Source organism: Lepisma saccharinum, chromosome 2 (genome assembly GCF_977018435.1).
Source record: "Lepisma saccharinum chromosome 2, izLepSacc3.1, whole genome shotgun sequence".
Taxonomy (NCBI): domain Eukaryota; kingdom Metazoa; phylum Arthropoda; class Insecta; order Zygentoma; family Lepismatidae; genus Lepisma; species Lepisma saccharinum.
Window position 1 is genome coordinate 182878502 of NC_139230.1, and position 26132 is coordinate 182904633.

At 38.2% G+C, this 26132-nt stretch overlaps 1 protein-coding gene across 2 annotated transcripts in view; it reads right to left on the bottom strand.

The window, feature by feature from the left end:
* Positions 1-25314, bottom strand: part of LOC145984222 (phenylalanine--tRNA ligase alpha subunit-like) — a 113861-nt gene extending 88547 nt beyond the window's left edge. Inside the window, exons 1-3 of one of the 2 annotated variants that reach the window (XM_083117784.1) lie at positions 25009-25314; positions 10504-10641; positions 1625-1842 (exon numbers count right to left, since the gene is read on the bottom strand). In XM_083117784.1, coding sequence (XP_082973910.1) covers positions 1625-1842; positions 10504-10641; positions 25009-25191 — 539 coding nt within the window. In that variant the 5' untranslated portion in view covers positions 25192-25314. The remainder of the gene's footprint in view (positions 1-1624; positions 1843-10503; positions 10642-25008) is intronic. The other variant, XM_083117785.1, reaches the window with a different exon arrangement.
* Between the last annotated feature and the right edge of the window lie 818 nt (positions 25315-26132).

A 26132-nucleotide genomic window follows, 5' to 3' on the forward strand; every position in this document is an offset into this window, starting at 1 on the left:
TTACTCTTAATGTGAAAAATTGAAATTATTTTCATGAAAAAGCAACATACCACCTTGAAGAATGTTTCGCAATGTAGAATAGGTAAGTACGAATGTTAAAAATGATGAAATAAACGAGTAACAAGTGTTGTGCCCATATGGAACTGGTACCATATTTTGTAATATTTTTGTGATGCAGTAGCTCAGTCATTAGGGTGTCTGACTACCATGTGAGAGGGCTGGGTTTGATCCCTAGTGGGGGAGAACCGGGATTTTTTTCCACTTGTTCAAGCGGCCCCGGCGCACACCCAGCGTCGTATAAAGTGGGTACCAGGAGGAAACTCTGGGGGGGGGGGGCAAAGGTGGCCAGGGGCGTGGTGCTGATCACATCACCCCCAGCTTTGGCCAAGATCAAGAAAGTGTGGATCCCTAACTCCACACCCCCTATAGACCTTCGTGGCATGGTGCAAGCACAGGGGAGCACTTAAACACTTTGTGCATTATGGCATGTAGACTCGAAAAATTCACTTTATATTTTCCATATTTGTACTTATATTAGGTTTTGGCTCAAATTTTACATATTTTAGTTATTTGTACATATTATATCTATATTTCAGAACATTTCTCAACATACTCCATATTTGCGCAATAACTAAATGTGACCAAAAGAGTTGATTGAATTTCTTGCGAATAACTGAAGAAGTCCAAAGCAATGTTAAACAAACGAAAGTTTCAAGGTTTTTTAAACCCTCCAATTGCGTTAATTACAAGTTTTCTGTCAATCAAACACCTTTTTTTCAAAAATTTACACGTTCCAACTATTTGCTTTTGACATTGTAAAACATTTAAAATTCCTGTTTATTTACAATTGATGTCAACAATTAAGAATGAGGGCTCAAGCATTGGCTCCTGGTTGTTACAAACATTATTTTAGCAATGTTGGAAGAGAGTCCCAAGTCGAGCAGCCCATTGCTAACCCCACTCTCGCTACTATTTGCGAGCATGACAGCATCGCCAGAAGCAACGATTTTGTCACACAGATATGGGATTGACTTCTTGTTTGTCTTCAAGCCAGTCACGGTAATAGTTCTAATGCTGACAATTGTATTAAAACTCATGAGTTACGTACATAGTGTCTTATATTATTAAAAAGGTAAATTTTTACAATTTTAAGTCCATATTTAACTCCATATTTTGGTGAAAATAACTAAATATGTATTTACATATTTAACACATTTTTACTACACGTAAATCTGTTCCCTGGTTATCAGTATTACACTCAGTCTGAGAATCTCTGGTGCAAGTGAACGAAAACAAGTCATGACTTGAGGGGGGCTCGACCAATGAATGAGTGAGTGAGAGGGAAGAATTTGGCTGCAGCTAAAAGCTGTGTGCAGCAGCATGCACTGCTTTGCTCTGTCCACTCGCATTCTCCCCTTTTCTATCATTATGCACAGCCATACTCCACAAATTCCCAGGAGAGAGACTAGTTAAAAAATTTCACAAACATGCATACACCCCCAAATGTGTACGTACGTACGCACGCACGCACGCACGCACGCGCACACACTCACGCACACGCACACGCACACACACACACACACACACACAAAGAAAACACGATAATGCAAAAAATAAAACTTACTGTTCCCGAAGTAACTTCCGTTTCTTGTAATCTTGCTTTAATTTCTCCTGAACTTGATTAATGTTATTGTTCAATACATGCTGTAGGTCAACCTGCACAGAATCTACAATGGTATCTGTTTTTCTAAAGACCAAAGGCTTTTCAAACATCTTATCCAAATGCACCCAATGACATGCCATGGCCTTCTGGAACCCAACTTTGGAATTGGGCACCTTTTTCTGTAATAAAAATAATTATACATTTGATGAGGAAATAAAAAGTAAAGGTTGTAAGAGTACACATTAGCTTTATTGTGCAACAATGTAATAAAATGGTTTCTCTTGTGACATAAAAAAAAATATAACAAATATTACTTACGGTTATAAAGTATTAATTGAAGAAGGAAACTGGTATTTTATGTCAGCATTTTACAGTGTCAAGCTCAATTTAATCTCAGATCATTCCACGTAAATCATCCAGGGGTGTTCACACAACCACCTCAGATTTGAATGAAAGTTGGTACAGGGTTCTTGCGTTAGTATCCTGACATAAGAAAACCCTTTATTAAAAAGACGAATTTCCCAGTCCTGTGACACCAGAGCTGAAAAATGTTAATTTCCCCAGATTGAATAGAGTCTAACATGGAAATTTAAATCAAAAGGAGTCCTTACACAGAAAATTTTCAAAATTTACTTCAGATAGGTTAATTGGGTCTGGACCTGCAGTTTAAAGCAGTATTCAAACCCAGCCGGCTCCCATGGCAGAGTGGTTAGCACATCGCGCTACGATGCCAGGGGCCCCAGGTTCAAATCCCGACCTGGGCATGGATGTTTTTGAGTGTGCATTCATTATTTTCATCACTCATCCCTATCTTCACAAATTAGCCAAAAGTGGCACAAAAAGTGAAGTAAAGTAAAACAAATCAAAGTACAAAAAAAATGAAAATAATAATAATAATAAAAAAGTATCCAAACCACTATGCAATGTTTATCCACCTGATATCAAAATTGGGACAACCAGCCATCCTGATAGTGTAGTGGTAATGCTGCCACAGACATTACCCCAGTGGTTCATATTTTACTTTAAACCAGGGACCTGTAACGTAACCCAACTTGTAACGCTGTCAAGTTACGAACGGAACTATCGATATGCGTTACAATGGCATTGGCGTTCCACACAGTACCGGACAGATTGGACCTACCTACAACCTGGGTAAATTAGGCGTACCGTTACTCAACGACCCATTCGCTTCAGGTACTGAGTGGAACGGGTCTCGGATGGAACGGGTATGATCGTACCCGTACATACTGTACCTGAACGGTTGCTACCGGGTACGAAATGGAACCACAAGTTGGTAACCGGTACTGAAGCACTGAAGCACCAGCGCTTGTTATTAAAATACCGGTACGTGGATAGAAAAGGATGAAGCGGGTAACATTTGTAACAGGAACTTACAGTACGTATCATAACATACTGAGGGTATCCGAATTAAGTTTACTGTCAATCAAAATTCCACAGCAGCAAATGGAATACCGATAAATATATACTTCGTTGTTTAAAAAATTATTATAATAACTTTAGAAAAAACTAATGCGTGATCTTTCTGGATAATTATTTATCCGAAAAATATGTATAAATACTATCTAGTTTATCTTTCATTAATTTGTTAATAATGGTATCAGCTATGCAAAAATTTCCAAGGCGTCACTCTGGCAAACTATTAACAATAGATACAGTTAGTTTTAACAAGCTCATGTAGAATATACTAATTACAACGACCTGCGCAGAAGGTCGATATTCGTCCTTCAGGCAACCTGTTACTAGGAGGCATGCGCAGAAGGCCCCATTACTTTTAAAATAGGTAGAGAAGTTAAATTGAGTTTGACGGTAGCTTATGCTAATTAGAGCACGAAAAATCAACATGATTGTGGAAAACCGGAAGTTGATGGACGCCATATTGAAAAAAGTTACTTTTTAAGATAGAGAAGTGAAACTCGGTTTGACGGTAGCTTATGCTAATTAGAGCAAGAAAAATCAACATGATTGTGGAAAACCGGAAGTTGATGGACGCCATTTTGAAAAATGTTACTTCTTAAGATAGAGACGTGAAATTCGGTTTGGTGGTAGATCTTGCTAATTAGTCCATGTTAAATCAACATGATTGTAAAAAACCGGAAGTTGATGGACGCCATATTGAAAAATGTTATTTCTTAAGACAGAGGAGTAAAATTCGGTTTGATGGTAGATTATGGTAATTAGAGCATGGCAAATCAACATGATTGTGGAAAACCGGAAGTTGATGGACGCCATATTGAAAAAAATTACCTCTTAAGATATAGAAGTGAAATTCGGTTTGATGGTAGCTTATGCTAATTAGAGCATGAAATCAACATGATTGTGGGAAACCGGAAGTTGATGGACGCCATATTGAAAAAGTTACTTCTTAAGATAGAGACGTGAAATTCGGTTTGGTGGTAGATCTTGCTAATTAGTGCATGTTATATCAACATGATTGTGGAAAACCGGAAGTTGATGGACGCCATATTGAAAAATGTTATTTCTTAAGATATACGAGTGAAATTTGGTTAATGGTAACTTATGGTAATTAGAGCATGACAAATCAACATGATTGTGGAAAACCGGAAGTTGATGGACGCCATATTGAAAAATGTTATTTCTTAAGATATACGAGTGAAATTCGGTTTGATGGAAGCTTATGGGAATTAGAGCATGGCAAATAACCATAATTCTGGAGAACCGGAAGTTGATGGTCGCCGTATTGAAAAATGTTATTTCTTAATATAAGGGAATGAAATTCGGTTTGATGGTAGCTTGTGGGAATTAGAGCATACCGAATTTCACTGGCTTATATTAAGAAATAACATTTTTCAATATGGCGTCCACCAACTTCCGGTTTTCCACAATCATGTTGATTTGCCATGCTCTAATTACCATAAGTTACCATTAAACCGAATTTCACGCGTATATCTTAATAAATAACATTTTTCAAAATGGCGTCCATCAACTTCCGGTTTTCCACATTCATGTTGATTTGCCATACTCTAATTAGCATAAGCTACCGTCAAACCGAATTTCACTTCTCTATCTTAAGAAGTAACATTTTTCAATATGGCGTCCACCAACTTCCGGTTTTCCACAATCATGTTGATTTGCAATGCTGTAATTACCATAATCTACCATCAAACCGAATTTTACTTCTCTGTCTTAAGAAATAACATTTTTCAATATGGCGTCCACCAACTTCCGGTTTTCCACAATCATGTTGATTTGCCATGCTCTAATTACCATAAGTTACCATTAAACCGAATTTCACGCGTATATCTTAATAAATAACATTTTTCAAAATGGCATCCATCAACTTCCGGTTTTCCACATTCATGTTGATTTGCCATACTCTAATTAGCATAAGCTACCGTCAAACCGAATTTCACTTCTCTATCTTAAGAAGTAACATTTTTCAATATGGCGTCCACCAACTTCCGGTTTTCCACAATCATGTTGATTTGCCATACTCTAATTACCATGATCTACCATCAAACCGAATTTTACTTCTCTGTCTTAAGAAATAACATTTTTCAATATGGCGTCCACCAACTTCCGGTTTTCCACAATCATGTTGATCTGCCATGCTCTAATTACCATAAGTTACCATTAAACCGAATTTCACGCGTATATCTTAATAAATAACATTTTTCAATATGGCGTCTATCAACTTCCGGTTTTCCACATTCATGTTGATTTGCCATACTCTAATTAGCATAAGCTACCGTCAAACCGAATTTCACTTCTCTATCTTAAGAAGTAACATTTTTCAATATGGCGTCCACCAACTTCCGGTTTTCCACAATCATGTTGATTTGCCATGCTCTAATTACCATAATCTACCATCAAACCGAATTTTACTCCTCTGTCTTAAGAAATAACATTTTTCAATATGGCGTCCACCAACTTCCGGTTTTCCACAATCATGTTGATCTGCCATGCTCTAATTACCATAAGTTACCATTAAACCGAATTTCACTTCTCTATCTTAAGAAGTAACATTTTTCAATATGGCGTCCACCAACTTCCGTTTTTCCACAATCATGTTGATTTGTCATACTCTAATTAGCATAAGCTACCGTCAAACCGAATTTCACTTCTCTATCTTAAGAAGTAACATTTTTCAATATGGCGTCCATCAAATTCCGGTTTTCCACAATCATGTTGATTTAACTTGCACTAATTAGCAAGATCTACCACCAAACCGAATTTCACTTCTCTATCTTAAGAGCCAAACCGAATTTCACTTCTCTATCTTAAGAGGTAACATTTTTCAATATGGCGTCCATCAACTTCCGGTTTTCCACACTCATGTTGATTTGCCATACTGTAATTAGCATAAGCTACCGTCAAAGCAAATTTTACTTCTCTAACTTATGAAGTTACATTTTCAATATGGCGTCTAATTTCCAGTTATACCTAAATCATATCGATTGGCAATGCCAGGTCAACCCGAATTTAAGATCTGTAACTTAGATGGTAACATTTCTCAATATGGCGTACATTAACTTTCCCTTTTTTCCACATGTATTAGTTGGTAATATTCTAATTATATAAACTATCATCATGTCGAACTCTCAATATCTTGCTTGAAAAGATTTCTTTTTAATATGTTGGCATCACCTTGCACCCTAATATTACGTGTATTGGTTATATAAAAGTAACATTATTAATAACAAATCTCACGATTCCATATTTATTTTTATATATATATATTGCCTACAACCTCCATTAATATTAGTTATTATCGATTTTTCAAGAATTCAACAATGAAAGTTTTAAAATGAAGAGTTACGTAACATATATTTTCTGATCCATTCAATACCCATTTGATTTGCTGAAAATAGGTTTTGTTACAATTGTACCCGATCCCAAAGTTTCAGATATACCCATCATGAATTTGTACCGGTATGATTCTAAGGAGAGGTACGTACCGTAACGGAACCGGCATTCAGACAAGGATCAAGTTCCATGCTTTCTGGTACGGGTATTTTAACGTTCCACTCTGTGTACCCAAAGCTGTCGTCCCCGAAGCACTCTCGGGTACGAACGGAACGGTATAGCAGAAGCGTTACTGTTCGCCTTACCAAGAGGTTCTGGTATTTTCCTTGGAACGGTCCACGGCACTTGGGCCGGTACGCGGTACCCGGTACGGAAATAACGTGGAACGGTGACAAATACCAATGAATTGCGTTACGTTACAGGTCCCTGCTTTAAACTGTAGGCCCAGTCCTGATAAGTCTATCTGAGCATAAAGTGGACTTAAAATAATTGAACCTGGAATGCTGGGTAACAGCATTACCACTATGTTACCCAGAGACTCATGTGGATTCTGTCTTTACAGGTGGGATCATTGTTTAAAATGCTCTGACAAAACAATAAATCACTGTCAAAAGTAGTGCAGCGAGATGGCAAGTTACTTGTGACTAAACAGTTTGGTGTGGTAAACTGGTTTCAGTATTGTATAGGTAAAGTTCTACATTTTCTTGATGGTTTTCTGATTAATTTCGAAGGACCTCTGCCTTCATGCAATCCAAGATGACATAACCAGTGTTAATGAAAGTAGTGGTTCTCTGAAATTAATTGGAAAATGGAGAAAAACTGCCATGTGAAAATATGGAACTTTACCTACACAATACTTATGACCAGTTAGATTTTCTGTTTTTGTGTCACTGCCGTTATTACTATACACTCTGCCTTTGAAAAACAAAGTTCATTTCTCAGTTTTCAAGACCCAACTGAGATAATGGGTAGGAGGACATCTTCCAGAGTTGTATATGGGGGGAATAGTCCCTGCCAATGACATTTATTTTCTTCTCTTGGAAAATGTACTTAGTGTAACAGTACAGTATATAAAAGGTAAATGTTGCCATTTCATATATGCACATAGCATCAAAATTAAGCCTGAGTGGACAAAACATTATTAACAAATACTGTTAATCATCATGTCTTTTATCATTCTGTGATTGAATGAATGAAATTAACACGCTGGGTGATATATCGTGATATTGAAAAAATATCGTCCAGGAAATATCAACTAGATGATATATGTCATAATTTTTTTACTTTTTTTACAGGGTGGCCTGTAATTAGATGTATTCCCTGAAAGAGGTTAAAGTAGAGGCAATTTGCAATAAATTTGACCATATGATACCCCATCCGAAAAGTAGTAGTTTTCAAGATAATGGAATTTTTATTGTTATTTTTTAAATTACAATTTTCTACATAAATAGACGAATTAAGAAAAAACAGCTCATTGTATGGCACTTATTTCAGCATTTTCTGATAGCTAACAAATAAGTGGTTCGTAGAAAAAAAAAAGTTTGTCCCAAATAACAATCTCATGTAAGTAACGGGTGGGTCTAAACTTACAAATGGTGATAAAAAATTGCACTCTTAGTTTACTTGGGAACATATTAATCACAAAAATGGTATGACACGAAGCATACAAATTACTGCCTTGTGTCATCAGCTATCCAACAAGGTACAAATGTTGCTAACATTCACATTTGTGTACAAGAAATAATACTCCATTCATTTTCATGTGAATGGAATCAATGAACATTACAACTAAAGAACATTACACGTCTTGCTCAAAGTGGGCACCTCTGTTACAAATGCAGGCATGTAGGTCTTTACAGATATTTGTTCTCGTAACTCGTAGTGTGATGGTGTCCTTGATGTGTTGAGCAGCTGTTAAGATCCTCTCCCTGAGCTCTTCTTGAGAGTTTGCCGGTGTCTTATAAATGAAGTCTTTCGTGTGGCCCCAAATGTAGAAGTCGCAAGGTGTCAAATCCGGGAATCGAGCCAGCCAGGGAATTGGGCCACCTTGGCCAATCAATTTATTTGGGTAATTTTCATCCAGCCGCTGTTGCACACCCAATAATGTGCATTACAGAAATTGGTTACACAATTCCGGGTCAAACTTTGATTCGTCATCCATAAAATCTTGATGAGGTAATCTGGATCTTCGAGGTCAGTGTTTATTAGAAAATGACAAAAAGCCATTCTCCTAGCAGGGTCTCCCTCCTCCAGAGCATGCACGGGTGTGTAGTGAACCACACTTTTTACTGACTAATGCCAAGTTGCTTGGCCACAACTCTAGTCAAAATAGTGTTCTGCCGTCTCTTTGAAAACACTCCAGCATTTCCTCCTCCACTTCAGGAACAAACTCGCGAGGTCTGCCTGCATCCCCTTGCCATTGTTGAACCAAACCAGTTTCCCGGATGTGCCGGTATGTCATACAAAACACTTGCAAACATCTGGTAAATGGCAATTATGGAAACGACGCTCGTATTCTCTTCATGCTGCAGCTGCGTCACAATCACAAAACCCGCAACAGTACAAAATATCCGAGTTTTCTTCATTGTCGAATGCAGCCATTGTTGAACAGCACAATAACAACATTAGCATATATTCTATCACTTATTTATTTCATTACGAGGCTACGCAAAGCAGATTTATGTACATCAGCCACTTTCAACCTGAGATAGGTTCTTAGGTACTGCCATCTAGTGAGCTGCATGATTCACATTTGTATCACTTGTTTATGTGATAAGACAAGTATTGTCCTCTAGTGTGCGTACAATGTAACATGTAACAACCAAAGCATGAGTAACAGCAGCCCAGATAGCACCCTTCTAAGGAAATTAACATGAAAATGAATGAAGTATTATTTCTTGTACACAAACGTGAATGTTAGCAACATTTGTACTTTGTTGGATAGCTGATGCCACAAGGAAGTAATTTAAGTAATTTGTATGCTTCGTGTCATACCATTTTTGTGATTAATACATTGCCAAGTAAACTAAGAGTGCATTTTTCAGTTTTTTTTTTTTTTTTTTTTTTTTTTTTTTTTTTTTTTTTTTTTTTTGTGGGAGCGGGAATATGAGGAAATCGGATTCAAGGTTACCCCAGAAGTAGAGCGTAAAGCTTGAATCGTACGCGATTTCGTGGATAATCATGAAGCCGATACACTGACCTGAAGAAGGGGACAGTGGTCCCTGAAACGTAAATTACTCAACACATACTCACTGAACGTAATTAAAAATATGTTATATTTTATTTTATTTATGAACTAAGAGTGCATTTTTTTATCACCATTTGTAAGTTTAGACCCACCCGTCATATGTGATTGTCATTTGGGACAAACTACTTTTAACGAACCACTCATTTCTTAACTATCAGAAAACGCTGAAATAAGTGCCATACAATGAGCTGTTTTCCTCAATTTGTCCTTTTATGTGGAAAATTATAATTTAAAAAAAAACAATAAAAATTCGATTATCTTGAAAACTACTACTTTTCAGATGGGGCATCATATGGTCAAATTTATGCAAATTGCCTCTACTTTAACCTCTTTCAGGGAATAAATCTAATTACAGGTCACCCTGTATATCGTTTCGGTGACATATCGTCACAATATTTTGGTGATATAATTGAGTTGGCGATATATATCATGGAGACAATATATCACTGATATCATGATATGAAAAAAATATCATAATGTATCACCTGTAATGATATTTTCTTGACGATATATCGCAATATCAAATTTCCGATATCATCCATCTCTAGTAGGCACTAACGCTATTTAAATCCATCATATCATTGTGTGGGAACCAAAGAAGTGTACTACAAAAACACAGGGTTCAGTTTCATAACAAATTTACTCACTTTGAAGAGCTCCATTTGGGAAGGGGGAGGATGCATGACTCAACTTCGCTAAGGAGAAGAGATGCAGTTATGTTGACCAGACTCCAAATACAGCTCTTCAATGCGAGTTGATTCATTAATAATAATAACTCCCTATCAACAAGAACAAGTAGTACAATTACCATCAGATCTTCAACAGGAATTCCTTCAGGAGGAACAGCATTATAAATTAAGGCTTCATGGCTTCCCATTAGTGCGACTTCCTTCCCTTCATCTGTCAGCTCCCACTGCTTTTTACTCTGAGGCTCTACCTGGACAACCTGCAAGATAAATAATACATGTACCAAATTCAGACACATCTACATTCTTTTAAGTTTGCACTGTGCTCACACTGAAGTATGAGAATCTCATGATATATAGTTGTATTGTCATCAGAGTATTAATTCTAATTACATCAACAATAAAAATACATTTCTGAAGTCTGGGGATCTCACAAGGGTCCAAAAAATTCACATAATTTTAAACTTTGAGCCAATATTGTGAGGCAAAAGTGGATTTTAAATGGCAGCCAATTTATTATTCTAATTATCCCTTATTGTGAATCTTTCAGCATTCTAAAGTGAGATTCTGGTAAACTGATAATAGTGTTAGAATGTTCAAGCAAAGCTAATTGCCCACTGAGACATTGGAAATGTGTCACCCCGAACATCTGAGTGGAAAATTCCATGCGTCTTTCTGAGGGTAGTCCTCCTTCTCTTTCATTAGATTTCTCCCCCACCTATTTTCCTCTCCCACTGGATGCCCATGGCCCATGCCACTGCATGAAACATTTTCCATGCTCGGCTACAGCGGGGCCGAGCATGACACTTGCCAGAGCTAAACGAACAGATGCGGAATTACACAAGAGGGCATTTGGAGATGTGGCCAATGGAAAATTTCCACCCTAGAAACCAGCAGATTTCTGGCACAGAAATTCTGCATTTCGGTTCCATGAATTTCTCTGTAGTGGGCATTACACCATTTGATTTCAATAGAAGCAGACAACAGAAGCTCTGTTGCCACATTTCCCTATGTCTCAGTGGGCGATAAGTTTAATGGTATTGGTGGAAAGTGGTAAATGGTTTCAATTTAGCCCCACTAAACCCCTCTCCCATGAAAAAAGAATTGTTCACATCAGTTCAATAACTCACCATCTGTCTACATGTTGAGCACAGACAATTGCCAATAAATTGCTGGCTGAATATGGTTTTGTCATACCCATCTGAATTAATTCTTCAGGAGAGCAGAATGAACTTTGATATGTGTGGATTTTGAATACACTACAGGACCTATGCAAACATATAATTAATGTTGATCATTCACACCACTTTTCATCCAGAATCATTGTTTGGAGTGTGACATATTAACATATATGGAACATAATAATGTCATCAACTCATTTCTGACGAAAAGTGGAGCTATGATACAACAGAATTCGGCTGGCAACATGATTGTAAACATTGTTGTCTGGACACTAGCCATGTGATATGTCACAAGTACTATTATGAAGGTGTAACAAAGTAAAAGTAAAGTGCTCCCCTGTGCTGTGCACCATGCCATGAAGGCATATAGGGGGTGTGGAGTTAGGGCCCCATACTTTCTTGATCACGGCCGAAGGTGAGGGTGATGTGATCAGCACCATGCCCCTGGCCACCTTTACCACACACAGTTTCCTCCAGGTACCCACTTTATATGATGCTGGGTGGGTGCAGGAGCTACTTCAAGAGGTGGAAAAAATCCCGGTTCTCCCCCACCATGGATCGATCCCGGGTCCCTCGCATGGTAGTCAGATGCCCTAACAACTGAGCTACCATGGCATATGAAGGTGTAACACTAAAACAAAATGCACATATTAAAAAAAAAAATTGTAGTGTTGCATTGTCTTGCTCGTCATGATCTGCACAATGGTTGAATTCCCTGTACCATGCCTAGTGAACCTGCCATATTTGTGGAATAGTGCTCTCACACCACCTGCAGGATGCAGAGTGAACAGCAGTACTGTAGCAATGTAAAGGGGGCAGAACAAAGGGAGTGAGGGAGGCAGGAGGCATCGTAGGTTGCATTTGTGCAATGGGAAACCTCTTGTCATTGAATTCACAATTAACAGTGCAGTGCAGCATTAGAATTATATCAGAAGAAGCTGTTTCTGCAGTATCATTATAATCATGGGTAAAAAAACACAGGATGCAAAGTTGCAATACACCTGAATTTTTCAATTCAGTTCAAAACAATTTTATTTTACACATATTTCAAGCTTGTGTATGGAAATTTCCATCACATATATTTTTTTAAATAACAAGTTCAGTATGTTTTCTTTCTTTTTTTCAATATTGATGTGTTTCTGTATCACAAGTATCATTAAATCAGAATAATAAACATGGCATTATTGATTGATTGAATTGCTTTATTTTACTTCGCTTCTTGTGCCACTTTTGGCTAATTTGCGAAGATGAGGATGAGTGATGATATGATGGACACTCACAAACATCCATGCAAAGCGATGTGCTAACCACTCTGCCACGAGGGGCGGTAAACATGGCATTATATGGTTCACATAATTGTGAATAAGGTTATTTTCCAAAGTTTATTCATTCTTACATGTAAAAGTAAAACATATTAGTAACTAATTGTGGGGCCATTGGCCCACTGTACCCCGTCAAGAATTGATTCCAAAATATGGCCTGCATAAGTACAAACCTCGGAATACTTTATATTAGTAAAAACCAGGGGTGTGCGGGATCCCAAAAAGTTGGGACCGGGATTGGGAAAAAAATATTTCCCATCCCGAGATCAACTTCAAGAAATGAATTCCCGACTTTTCAGGATCCCGAGCAGTCAGGAAATACCAAATGGTCATTTTAAAAAGTCACTTATTCTCGATGTTTTCTGCATTGCAAATGTCTGGAACTTATCGGAAATTGTTATATTTATTCCAGAAATGTAAAAACAATCACTGAAGGTGAAAATGATGTGTAGGATTCAAGATTACCAGAGCTTTGGGACATTTCGAACATTTCCCATTCCAAAAACTTCCCAACTTGGTCGGGAAATCGCGAATTTTTCCTGTCCCAAATGGCAGGATTTAAAATATTTCCCGTCCTGAGCAAAAAAATTCTGTCCCGCACACCCCTTGTAAAAACCATTTGTATGAACACTGAAACACGGAAAGAACACATTGGAAATTCCTTTCAGCTTCAAACCTAACACTCCTAACAATGTAAAATTATAGCTGCTGTTATGGAATGTCATGTTAGGAGCCATATTAACTTGCATGAAACTTTTGAGCCATTCTGCTTCACAGCAAGGTAACATGCTAAGGTAACATATGCACTTTTCTTCACAATAGCACATATCCCAGAGCTAAAAAGAATGGAAAAATTTTCATAAACAATGTAAAATACTTCACTTTCGCAAGGGTGCACAGAGGGTCAAGGGTACCAATTCCCATTCATAAGTAATTTTTAATGGCATTGTATAATTTTTCTTGGAAACAATTGAAAGTTTCAAAGTCAGTTTGTTACAAACAGTAACAATAAATATATTGCCTTGTCATTCCTGTACGTCATTTCTTCATATGCATATAAATTAGGGACGAGACCGATTAATCTGTACTCTATTGGTATCGGCCGATATAGGCATATCGGAAAAAATTACAGATTATTTTACCGATCTGATATATCGATAAATATCTGATAATTTAGTGCAAAATTCTGGCATTTTGTTGTAATTTTTATGGATATTCTCCATGCCCTAATTTCTAAAAAAAAGTCAATGTCTAAATATGCAATTTCTTTTGCACTGCAGTCACCTTGAAACACACATTTATTAAGGGGGGCAATCAACCTTTCAGGTTCTTCAAGCACCATTTCTAATTTTATATCGGATCGGTAGAATATCGGTTATCGGTAAATTTTATCGGTATCCGCCCATCCCTAATATAAATGAACATAAAAAGACAGAACTGAAATACCATGTGTGGTTTTCAAAAAAGTAAAAAAAAAAAAAAAGAAAAGTGCTCCCCTCCGCTATGCACCACACCATGAAGGTGTATAGGGGATGTGGGGGATGTGGGTGATGCAGGCGTGGCTCTTTCCTGGGGGTTCACCGAAGTCATATATCACATATTCAGTTTCCGCAAATGTACTTCTTCGCGATACAAAGGGATCGAGGGGTTTAAAAACTGGTACATATTTTTTTCATAGAATGAGGTTTCATAGTAAAGGTGTGCAAATAAATTTAGGGCAAAAGCTAAGTACAATAAATTGTGCTTCTATGAAAGATATTTCGTGTTTTATTAAAAAATCATGGACGTCCTCAGGATCTGTTCCAGGGATGGGAAGCAAGATCATTTTTTTCCAGGGGGGGGACAAACAACATATATTTCTCCCTGTAATAGTGTTGTTCTTTCAAAAAAAACACTCCTTCAGCCCCTGCAACGTCTTTATAATAATTATCATGAATTACTGTGACTGAAATCAAGTTATATGTGGATAATAAATAGGTTTAGGTTGACATTAATTATCCAGGCAGGTGTGGCCCCTTTTCTTCTTCGGACATCCATGCCTGCAATTATAAAACGACTAATCACAATGGTCCTACAATTATTATAGGGAAATGGCAAAAAGGGCATGTGCGGACTAGGAACCTGAGACCCTTTCATTGAAATGCTACAGCTTTTTTTTCCTTCAAATTTGGAGTTGGTCGACCAGCACACGCATTATCTCTAATTTTCTTTCAACATACGAGAAAGTTTGTTTCCGTTAATAGTATGCATTTTAGCGGTCACTTCTTACCTGCTCAGACAGCAACGCCTACAACGCAAGAAATGACGTAACACAGTCCATCCTTTGGAGCATCAATACTTTGCAACAACTATCCAAGCACTTTCACTTTGTTTTACTTACAAACTTGAAACATTGACACCGACAGAGTTTGTCCCGTCTTCCTTTCTTGTCTAAGATCGAGCCATTCTTTTACTTTCACATATCCGAAGTGATTCCAACTTTAAGGAAAAAGTCTGAATGCATGCACGAGTTATTTTAGTAATGTATTTATTTTATTTTAATTCATCGTGTCTAATTCCAGCTTTCATTCATTTCTACTCATCCTTCTCTGCCACAATTTTGCATTTATGCCAAGAACTTCGACACAAAAATTATTCCACAGAGAAGATTGAATATGTTATGAATGCACTTCAAACTTGAACCTCACAGGGCAACACTGGAAGGGAGGAAGCAGCTGGGTCTCACTCGCAGCAAGGACGGTGCATTCTGGCTTCTGCTGCAGCTTCTGAGAGAGCACGAACTACGCATGACCCGTTGGTTGGAGATAAAGTTCCTCTGTATCCTCTGCCATGTATTTTGCACATATAGCTGCCCCGAGCTTCTGCCTGCTGCCCGAACCTTCACTATGGCAGGTGTTCTCCTGTGGGGGTTCAACTGAGGGTCTGCATGAAGGTGCAGCTTCTCCTTCTCAGCAAAAGAGTTCGCCGTGTTTCGGACACAAATATATGACTTATTGTGTAAAGATTTAGCGAAATAATGTAAAAACATTGTTTATTGTTCATTCTCGAGGTGATTATCGTATATTACTGGGGGTTCACTGATCCTGTGCGCTATAGGGCCAACTGCACCTGGGGTGATGTGATCAGCACCATGCCCCTGGCTGCCTTTATCCTGCGGAGTTTCCTCCCGTTCTCTCCCACCGGGAATTGAACCTGGGTCTCTCCCATGGTAGTCAGATGAAATTAACTACTGAGCTACCACGGTTTACAAATATGACACTAATTCTTGCCATGCCAGTGATTGTTTCAAAACCAGCCATCCTGATGCACATAATTTGGAAGGTTTCATTTAAACAGCTGTCCACTAAAGGTTGAAATGGTATGCAAACCTTCGTGCAATGTTTCTCCATCAGGGTGTGAACTTGGGAGCCCTTTGATTACAAGGAACTGGCTATAGTGGCAAAGTGGTCAGTGTAACAGTCTACAAAGCCAGAGGTCCCGGGTTTAAATTCTGCACAAATCATTATAGTATTGTTGTATCTGTCCCATCGTCCATTTTATCTGTTTGTTATTCATCATCATCATTTTCAATGAAACAAGACAGAAAAGCAATGCAAAAATAACCTAAGAAAATGAAAGATAAAAAGGAACAGTGTTGCCACTATATCATCAGAGAGGCCCAATAAGTGATTGAATCATGTTCTTCCCACTGAAGGTTCTGGATTTGAGTTGTTGCCTGGGCATTAGTGTTTGTGACTGCCTTTATGAATTTCATCTAATAATAAAGAGGAAGGAAAGCAAGATAGAAAAATACAAATGAAAAAAAGATGGCAGTCAAATCTTTACAGGAGTTGAAGAAAATATTTACATTGATTTTTTGCCTCTAACACAAGAATGAAAATGCATTATGATCAGATAAAACTGATGAAGACTCAGAATGAAATTTATGCCCAGCTAGTACTTGAACCTTGATGCTTCGGTAGAGAGATCATGAGTTGATTACTCAACATGCTCAACTATTCCCCTGATTTGATGGAATAGTTGATGCAATTAAACTGACTTTATTTGACTGTAATTAATGTATATTTTGTTCTTTATTCTCCATCATGAAAGTTAAATTACATTATAACATTAGAAATAACGTTATTTACAAAGAGTGAAAATAAATTAATCAATAATTCACTGATAAATAAAAGAGAAATACTAGTTATCTAGGCCCAAGTTCCAATTGTTTAATTCCAAGCTAATCATAGTACATAGAGTGCAACACACATATCTTTGCCATTGCGCAGATCCCAATTTTAGTTTTGTCTTCCTCTCTCTCTCAGCATCACGTGTTATACCCTGCTCGCCAACCTTCGCCATTGCTGTCAATTGTAATTCTATTACTGGACACTCTCGCGCAAACATCATTGAAAACAATTCAATAGCGCTCCAGGTTGCGGTTCACAGCATTCAACAGGGACGGTAATGTGGCAATATAGCATGACGGAGTGGTTGCTTCTTTTATGCAGTACATGTACATTGGCTAGCTAGTAACTAGTGTTGCTAACTGTATTAATGAAGCACTAATTATATCACGGAAGAAGAAAGGCAAAGTGGCGGTGAGTTTTGTTGGATTGGAAGCACCATATTTTTATTTTAAGTATTTGACTGGTTTGACATTGTGTGCATGTATTGCGTGTGTGTATGTGAAAGTGTGTGTGTTTGGTTAGTGAACGTTCAATTCCATAATGTCTCCAGTACTATTGTTCATATTTCATCACTTTAGAATTGCTCAAACGAAATAACTTATGTGGATGCATGAGAATTTCAACTCTCGGTTCCGGCACATGTTCTTGTAGAAATTCTATGACGGAAGCTGTTATTTTTGCTGCTAATGCGATGCATATTGCTTTCTTTGTTAAAATTAGCATGCTTTGACGGGTGACAAGTTTATAACAATGGAAAAAGCCACACGGCTTATTGTCTCGTGACAATATATGAACTTCTTATTCTTGTTATTGTTGCAAAAGCCGGCATCGTTTGTAAATGTGCAACAAAGGCAGCCGACGGTCGCCCATCACAGAGAGGCAATAATACTGCTTAAGGAACGTGTGTTTGTGGTCCAATTGTCGCGGTTTAACACATTTGCTGGTTATTAATTCTCAAACCAGTGGTAGTGTCAGTCATGTATCAATCACACATAATTGCAGTTCCAGTACCAGTGTGGATGGGCTTATTGGGAGTGAACAGTTAAAATACCACCAGGTCCATTAGTGCAATGGAAAAATATTTTTTTTACTTTATTTGAAATCACACAAATAATGAATCACGTCTTCCTTGAATCATTTTGGGTAATTTCATGCATGTGTTAGTCCATATTTAGCGAAGTGTTAATTCATATGTATGTACAGTCACGGACACTACTGGGTTGTAACAAATCCATTGGAAGTTAATGAGATTGTTACAACCCAGAACTGTCCATGACTGTACATATCAATCACAGCCCTGGTTATAATGCATGGCGTTCAAAACTCAACGTTAGATAGAGCTGATTTCTGTAACAGCTGTGCCTCAGTGCACTGTAACGATTTTCCTATCGAACTGATTAGCAGCACTGGTTCTCGCATTGTGCTACGCCGATCACAGCAGAAATTCGTGGGTTACACTATACACACTTTTAACATGGTTCGATTCCTATTCATGTCAGACACTTCCTCCACTTGGTGATTATTTCCTGCATATTTAGTGGAAAGCATGCTTCTCCTTCAATATACTCCACAATGCATCTCTCTTTGTGAGCAACCATTCGTCTGCCATGTCTGCCATGATGCTACGGTGTGAAATGTTGCTGGAGATTGGCTCTTTCCAAAGTAACATATGATGTAAAACATGTTGCTTTGGTGTGAAATCTCCCTTACCGTTGTCTCGACTGCAGACTGCTACTACTGTATCACATGAAATGAGGTGTAAAGAGGGTATCGTAAAATTTTTATTTCCGCAAAACGTATTTCTTCAATTTTACAGGAGAAAGTACTTACCGAAATGAGTTTATTTATACTTTAGGAAGGTCTTGGAAGTGTGTTTTCCCCTCGCTTAAAATTTTTTTGCTGGTAAATCATGTAATTTTCGACATGCACGATAGCTGTTCCCCTGATGTCCGTCTACTATGTGAACCAACTTTTTGCGTGTGTTTAATGATGTAACAACTGGTCAGTGTTTCCAAATACACTGTTTTGTAACTGTGTAACAGTTGTAGAATGTAAATAAACGTGCGTTACTGTTCATCATTTCTGATTACGAACTTGCGACAACGTGACGTGCACAGGATGCATGGTGAAATTGCACGGCGTTGAAGATCCAGTAGAATTTGTAATTCACCATGGAATTGTGAAGGAATTGGAATGTCCCAAAAAAATAAATTATCTTCAATCTTTCTAATTTTAAAAAACAATTTTAACTGTTTGTCTAACCTAACAGAAACTAACCTACCCTTGCCACGCATGGTTCGTGGGGCTATCCATGCATGGTTCATGGGGCTTTTTATGAATGGTTCCTGGGGTTATCCGTGCATGGCTCGTGGGGTTTTCAAACCCGAAAAAAAATATTTTTCTAATTTTAAAAAACAAATTTAACTGTGTTTGCCTAACCTAACCTTGCCGTGCATGGTTCGTGGGGTTTTCGAACCCGAAAAAAATTTTTTTTTTAATTTTAAAAAACAATTTTAACTATGTTTGCTTAACCTAACAGAAGCTAACCTAACCTTGCCGTGCATGGTTCGTGGGGCTATTTATCAATCGTTCGTGGGGCTATATGTGCATGGTTTGTGCATTTTTGAACCTGGAAAGAAATACAAAATCAGTAACACAAAAGTAGGTATTTTTCTATGAAGAAGGTTGCAACACTGCATAACCACTGATCATGGACAACGCTAGTCAAGATTTCTTTGCCATATCGCATGTAATGCAAGCGGAAGCGAACAAACAAAAAATACTCGACATGTCTAAAATTGAGATTATTTGCGTGGAAAAAACGAAATGCCTGCCACCTTCAAAAATCCTTAGGAATGCAGAATATGTAAGTATCAATGTGAAAAATAAGAAAATAAGGGAATTAGAGATGTTTGGTGGTTACTGAAATTTTACCGAGGGTATTATGTACCTAAATGCTTCCATTCTTAGGTTAGGCCATTCAAGGTTATGACCCTTGGCATTAAAATACCATCACCAAATGCTTCCAACAGCTGGTCATGAGATATCTGATCTAAACCATGAAACAGCTTGGAGCCTTGTGCAGTAGTCCGGGTCTGAGATAACCATAAGCTAATGCTCGCATGCACTACTTTTCAAATCAAGATTTTCCAGTAAATAATACTTAGTGAAACTTTTAACTGTGCTAATTAGTTTATCTAAGCTTCAATTTACTTCCAATATTCAAAGAGACTTCCTAATTCTCTATAAAATTTGAAAGAATCATTAAACATTCTGAACCATTACCGTTCAGCAAAGAAACATCACCATTTCACACTGACGAGGGATACGACAGCTACTTAATTGTACCAGGGCAGGGGGGGGGGCTCTCATTTATTGCATGCATCGAAATACAAGCTTCTCGGTCAGCGCCGCATTTAGTGCACCAGAAGATGAAATACAACAATTGATTAAGGTGTGGCTAGACTCTACTTTATGTCCTTATTTGCATGGCGATTGCTTCTTTGTGTTCGCGGTGCGGCAGCCGGCATCTCTTTGGGTAAGTACCTTTTTCTTTTTACACTTTCTGTTCACGATAGCCCCACTAACCATTCACGGGGATACAGCGCCTAGAATAACATAGTGTGGAAAACGGCATGGTTCTGCGCTATCTGGCTGGTTCCACTCGAAAATGATCCGCTAGAGGCGTTGGTGTTGACCCCGGTGCTTGGTGTTCGACTGCTTATAATGGAAGTAAATGGAGTTTTCGCTGCAACGTCTGATTCTTTTACATGAAGCATTTCTATGAATGTGATAATTGCTATGATATTTGGTACAGTGGTCGCGAAGATATTAACGAACATTCTAGACAGTCGACCACGTCCTGTTATCATCATACTTTCATTAATAATATGGGAGAAAATATACCCGTGGAATGCTCTTGCCAACTAAATTTTTGTGTATGAATTAGGTTCATTATTATTATCATCATCATCATTTCTATTAAAGATATGCACACTGAAGCATTTGTATTTTTGATATTTACTGTCTCTTTACTTCCGCTTTAAACTAATCGCGGTGATGATGATGATGATGATTGCATGAAACGACAAGGGGAACCCCACAAAACTTTCTTAGTGCCATCGACATGAGTGTAAGGTAACTTTCAAACCAATGGGACAAGCGACACGGGATGTTCACACTGTCACACTAGTGACACACACTTCCAGACTGTAAAATAGCATTCATTGCACACGAGGGTTCAAACACGTTCATATGGCGTATTCGCGTGCTACTTGTTACTTCGGTTGGAAAGCTCCTTAAAGGAAGGGTGCTCAGACCGAAGCGACGTGCTACAGGGGGAGTTCCCAACTAAGTGACAAGCGACATGGTGCCTTCAGTCTATTAGTTGCTTGCGAACAACCGATAGGCGACACGATAAACCGCACATTACAACAACAGATCTAGGCGACACGATAAGCCATACGTGTCGCTTTGTCGCTTCTGCGTCGCTCAAACTGGGCCATTTCCTTAATAGCTTGCAACATGTTGCCGTGGTTTGTTGTTTTCGCATACGCGATGCAATGAGTGTCTTGCTTTAGTGAGATTGCGCACCAAAGCGACAAGCGGTACGCGACACTTATTGCTTGAGGATTTCACCAACCGAACGCTGGCCTGTGCTTCCCGTCATGCTGCTACGATGTGAAATGTTGCTCTTGATTGGCTCCTTTCCAAGCAACATTTGTCACTTCGGTATGAAAGTTGCCTTGGACCGAATGACCCGTGTCGCTTTGGTGTGAAATCTCCTTGAGGAAACGGTGCAGTCAGAGCTTTTGTCCCTACGGTTCGAAAGGCTGCATTGATTTCCGACTGCTCGCTTTCAAGCGACATTTGTAGTTTGTCGCCTCGGTATGAAATATCTCTCAGGATACTATTTATATTCTAATAACATAGAAAAGTAAACTCTAATACACAGTCCAAGACCTGACGTCCGGAATCACATTGCAATGTTTCTTCTTGTGTTACGCATGCTATTTATTTATTAATTTTATTTTACTTTTCTTTCCAAATTAATGCCATTTCGTGACTGCAAATCACTCCACAAATATAACTGTTTCCATCAATTCACTTACCACCTTTCTAGAGAAACAAATCTACACAATATATTCCAAAAACTAACTAAGCCACATTACTTTCATAACAAAATTAGCACCTGGGTCGATCACACTGCCATCTACTTGTAATCGTCTCGGGGAACCAGTTTCTTGGGTTGTTTTCCACACTACGTTATTCAAGGCGCTGTAACGGGGATGAGGTATGCCTATGAGGTTAGGTTAGGCCTGTTAGGTTAGGTTCCATTAGCACTAATTTCACCCCTAAATATGTGCTTCATCATCGAAAAAATTCCTCAGTACGTTCAATTACGCATATCCGGACAACATCGGTTTTTCTCGATTTACTCCTCCAGGAAATTTTTTCTCGCTTTGGGATTTACGTTGTTGAATTCCTTATAAAATAAGCTTTCCAACGATATATGACACGTATTCCTTAGGAAAAGGACGTAAACTAGAGTCTTACCAAAGGTGTTCGACTAATGTGTGATTAGTCACACCCGTAACTAAGACGACAGTAAATGAATGGCTGGTGGCAAGTAAAGAATTATATAGAAGTATAGGCCCAAGTTCCTGTTTTATTGCAATTTCATCATGCTACAAATGCAATTTTTATATGGTTCGGTAAAAAAAATTTACTATCCTTCGGACATTTTCGACATTCGTACTTACGAATCTCCTTCGCGGAACATTCCTGAAGGTGTATCAACGTTGTTTTGATGAAAGAAAGAGCAATTTTTCACATTACCAGTACGTCTTTCTCGTAGGCCTTTTTGCAAGCCTGAGACACAATATGGCGAGTACACCTTCCTACATAATCGCGCGTCGTGATTGTCTTTTGTCAAATTTTTGACATTCGTACTTATGTATCTGCATCGCGGAACATTCCTGAAGATGTTTTAACGTTGTTTTGATCAAAGTAAGAGCAATTTTTCACATTACCAATACTTCTTTCTCCTAGCATTTTCGCTTGCCCCACACACAACATGGTGTGCACACCTTCCTAAATAATTACGCGTCAGGCTTGTCGTTTCTCGATTTTCAATTGTTATGCAGTGTTTCAACATTCGGAACCCAAGAAATTCCCATGAACAAACTTCATCTTTTTTTCACGTTCTTTAATGAAGAAAATTATAATCTTTCGTCGCGCTATCCGTGAATCGTTTTTGCGGCTATCCGTCCTGGAATAAGTGGGAAACATCTAGAAATTGCAAAATAAGCGAAAATAAGGAGTTAGTTTTCGGAATTAAAACTGTCGATTTTCGCGAATTTTTTTGTTTCACACAATATATGCCTGATACTACCACGACACCAAATTTTAACTATGTTTCCTAACCTAACCATGCGCCAATGGTTCGTGGGGCTAGCACCAATGGTTCACAATTATTTCCAATTTCTAGATCCTGATACTAAAACCACACCAAATTTTAACTATGTACACCAAATTTTAACTATGTATCCTAACCTAACTGAACTAACCTAACCACGTGCCAATGGTTCGTGGGGCTAGCGTCAATGGCTCGCAATTATTTCCAATTTCTAGATCCTCATACTAACACGACATTCCTTTCCTTTCTTAACGACCCCGTGTTCAATTAGAAAACCCACTGGATCCTCCACACCCAGTACAAACTTCACCATGCATCCAGGACACGTCATGCTTGTAACTCTCGTTGCAAATGCAGACAGTTCGAAACACTGGATACCCAATGAACATGAACAAAACACAATCACGATGCATCATGATAGTCACGACAGTGTACGAAGGTGATGGCGTACGAAGTTGTACGCGCCAAACGCTATTCTCCGTCAGAGAATTAATTTTCAACAAACAATATGAATTTCAGCTATGAAACATTCCCACATCACACAAAACACCTTCCCGATGTTCGACAATCCTACAGGAACTTATTACGGTAAGTAGTTTCTTCCGTAAAAATAAATAAATGTGTCCGAAGGATAGTAAACAAGTACCATAACTTTTTTTGATATCCAAAGAGTGCTCATTACTTTAAGGGAGGTTCAAATTTTGTGTGCCAATGAAATTCTACGATAATTAGTTTGCCTGCTAAGAGAATTGGAAAAAAAAAAATCATAAAACAATCAGAACCGTTACCCGAAGTATATATTCTCAAGGAAACATGCAGTTAGTAATCGCTACAATTCCACAGTATGCGTGAACAGACAAATGCAAACGGCCCATGTAAAAATATGTGTGTAGCATGATGATATCACAATTAAACAAAAGGAACTTGGGCCTTTTCACAATTTGACATTGGCTTAAAAAGGACTAACTGCATCGAAAAACAGTTCTCGTTGCAAACACACTGTCCTCCATGCATTATGCATCCTGTGGTATGTTTAAAGCATGTAAAACTCAATAATAAACACTTTAAAAAGTTGACAGTGGCTTCAAAGGTATTAACTTTATTGACAAAACAGTTATCGTTGTAACCACTTTTGAATTTTGTCCAGTTGGCGGACAACTGAAATATTAAAGTAAAGTAACATATGTTATTGCTTTTACTGGAACAGTGAACAGGGCCAAACGATATTTCCGCTCTGTAAGCAGACAAGTCTGATGTATTCCCATTCACCATGCTCCAACGTGAGATACTTGTCTCCTAACATTAACATTTTATCACACCAAGCAAATTATTGATGATGCAATACGTACAGTTACAATTTGTACTTGTATTAGAACGTACATGAAGTAGACGTAAAATAAGACCATGCAGATAGCCCTATTACCTCCTTGGGGTTAAACTTGTAATATTAAGAAAACATCGTTCCAGCACTTATGTACTTCTGTTTACATATGAAATAGTCCAGCATGCAAGGGCTGTATGTGAACATACTTACATTGCCTAAAGCCTGCAAACTTTTAACTGCTCCAACTACTTTTTGGTGATCAGCCTTCAGAGATACTGCCAAGTCAAGGGAATTAATCCCATTGTGTGTTGATAAATACTGTAAAATCTTTTCCGGCAAATCCCCCATAGCAATTTGTGCTGCCATGCTGTCATGCCATGCCAACTCGTGCATTCAGTAGTGCTAGGAATTGTCCACGAACAGAATTCATCTCGCAAACTTATACGATTGAGTTGCACAAGTTGTCCATCACCATGTTTATTCCCTTTATTTTACCAAATGAGAGCTCCCAGAATTGCAACAAAAAGCGAAACAAGCTGTGGACAATATCTGCACAAGCATGGCAAGAAAGCTATTTCTTAAAAGTATGTACGGTGCCTCGCGAACCAGGTGAATGGGGCTGCTAGTGCTCATTGCCAAATTTTTCTAGTGGCAGCGCCACACCGGTGGTGTCTCTAAAGTATTTCGTTCGTCATTTGGTTGCCCTAAGCTTTACATTGGAGCGCCATAAGATGGCTATTCAAACGTTATTTTCAACGAAGATAAAAAATTGTCGTGTAAATCGATAATAAAAATGTGTTTAGCAAATTTCGAAGATTATTAGCAATTGATAAGTTTCCGAGAATTACATTCTCCTGAGCCTAAGAATTAATATAATAAAGCGCAACGGCAGGGTAGATGGAACGGGCTAAATATCGTATGCATATGCACGTAGTGCACTAACCTTGACGCCATTTGTGCCGTCCCTAGCTGCCATGGGTCGATAATACAGAAATTTAGATTCTACACTCAGTGGCGACTCGTGGCTTATTTGAAGTGTAGGAAGAAGTTATCGTAAACTGAGGAAGGTTTGAAAAATGCGTTCAATTACAGTCGCACAATTCGCTCGTACTATCCATTGCATTTAGAATGTTACCTGCAGAGCCACGCACAAGGTAGGGCAAGGGGCCCCTGCCCTCTTGAACTATGATTTTTTTTTAATGTGAACCTTAAAGAAAAACGAAAATACATGACGATATTTCAAATTTTGCAAGAATTTCGATTTTGTCCCCTCTCACCGTCGTGTGGATTGAGGATAATAAAAAGTGCTGCTTAAACTCTGAAATTATGATAAA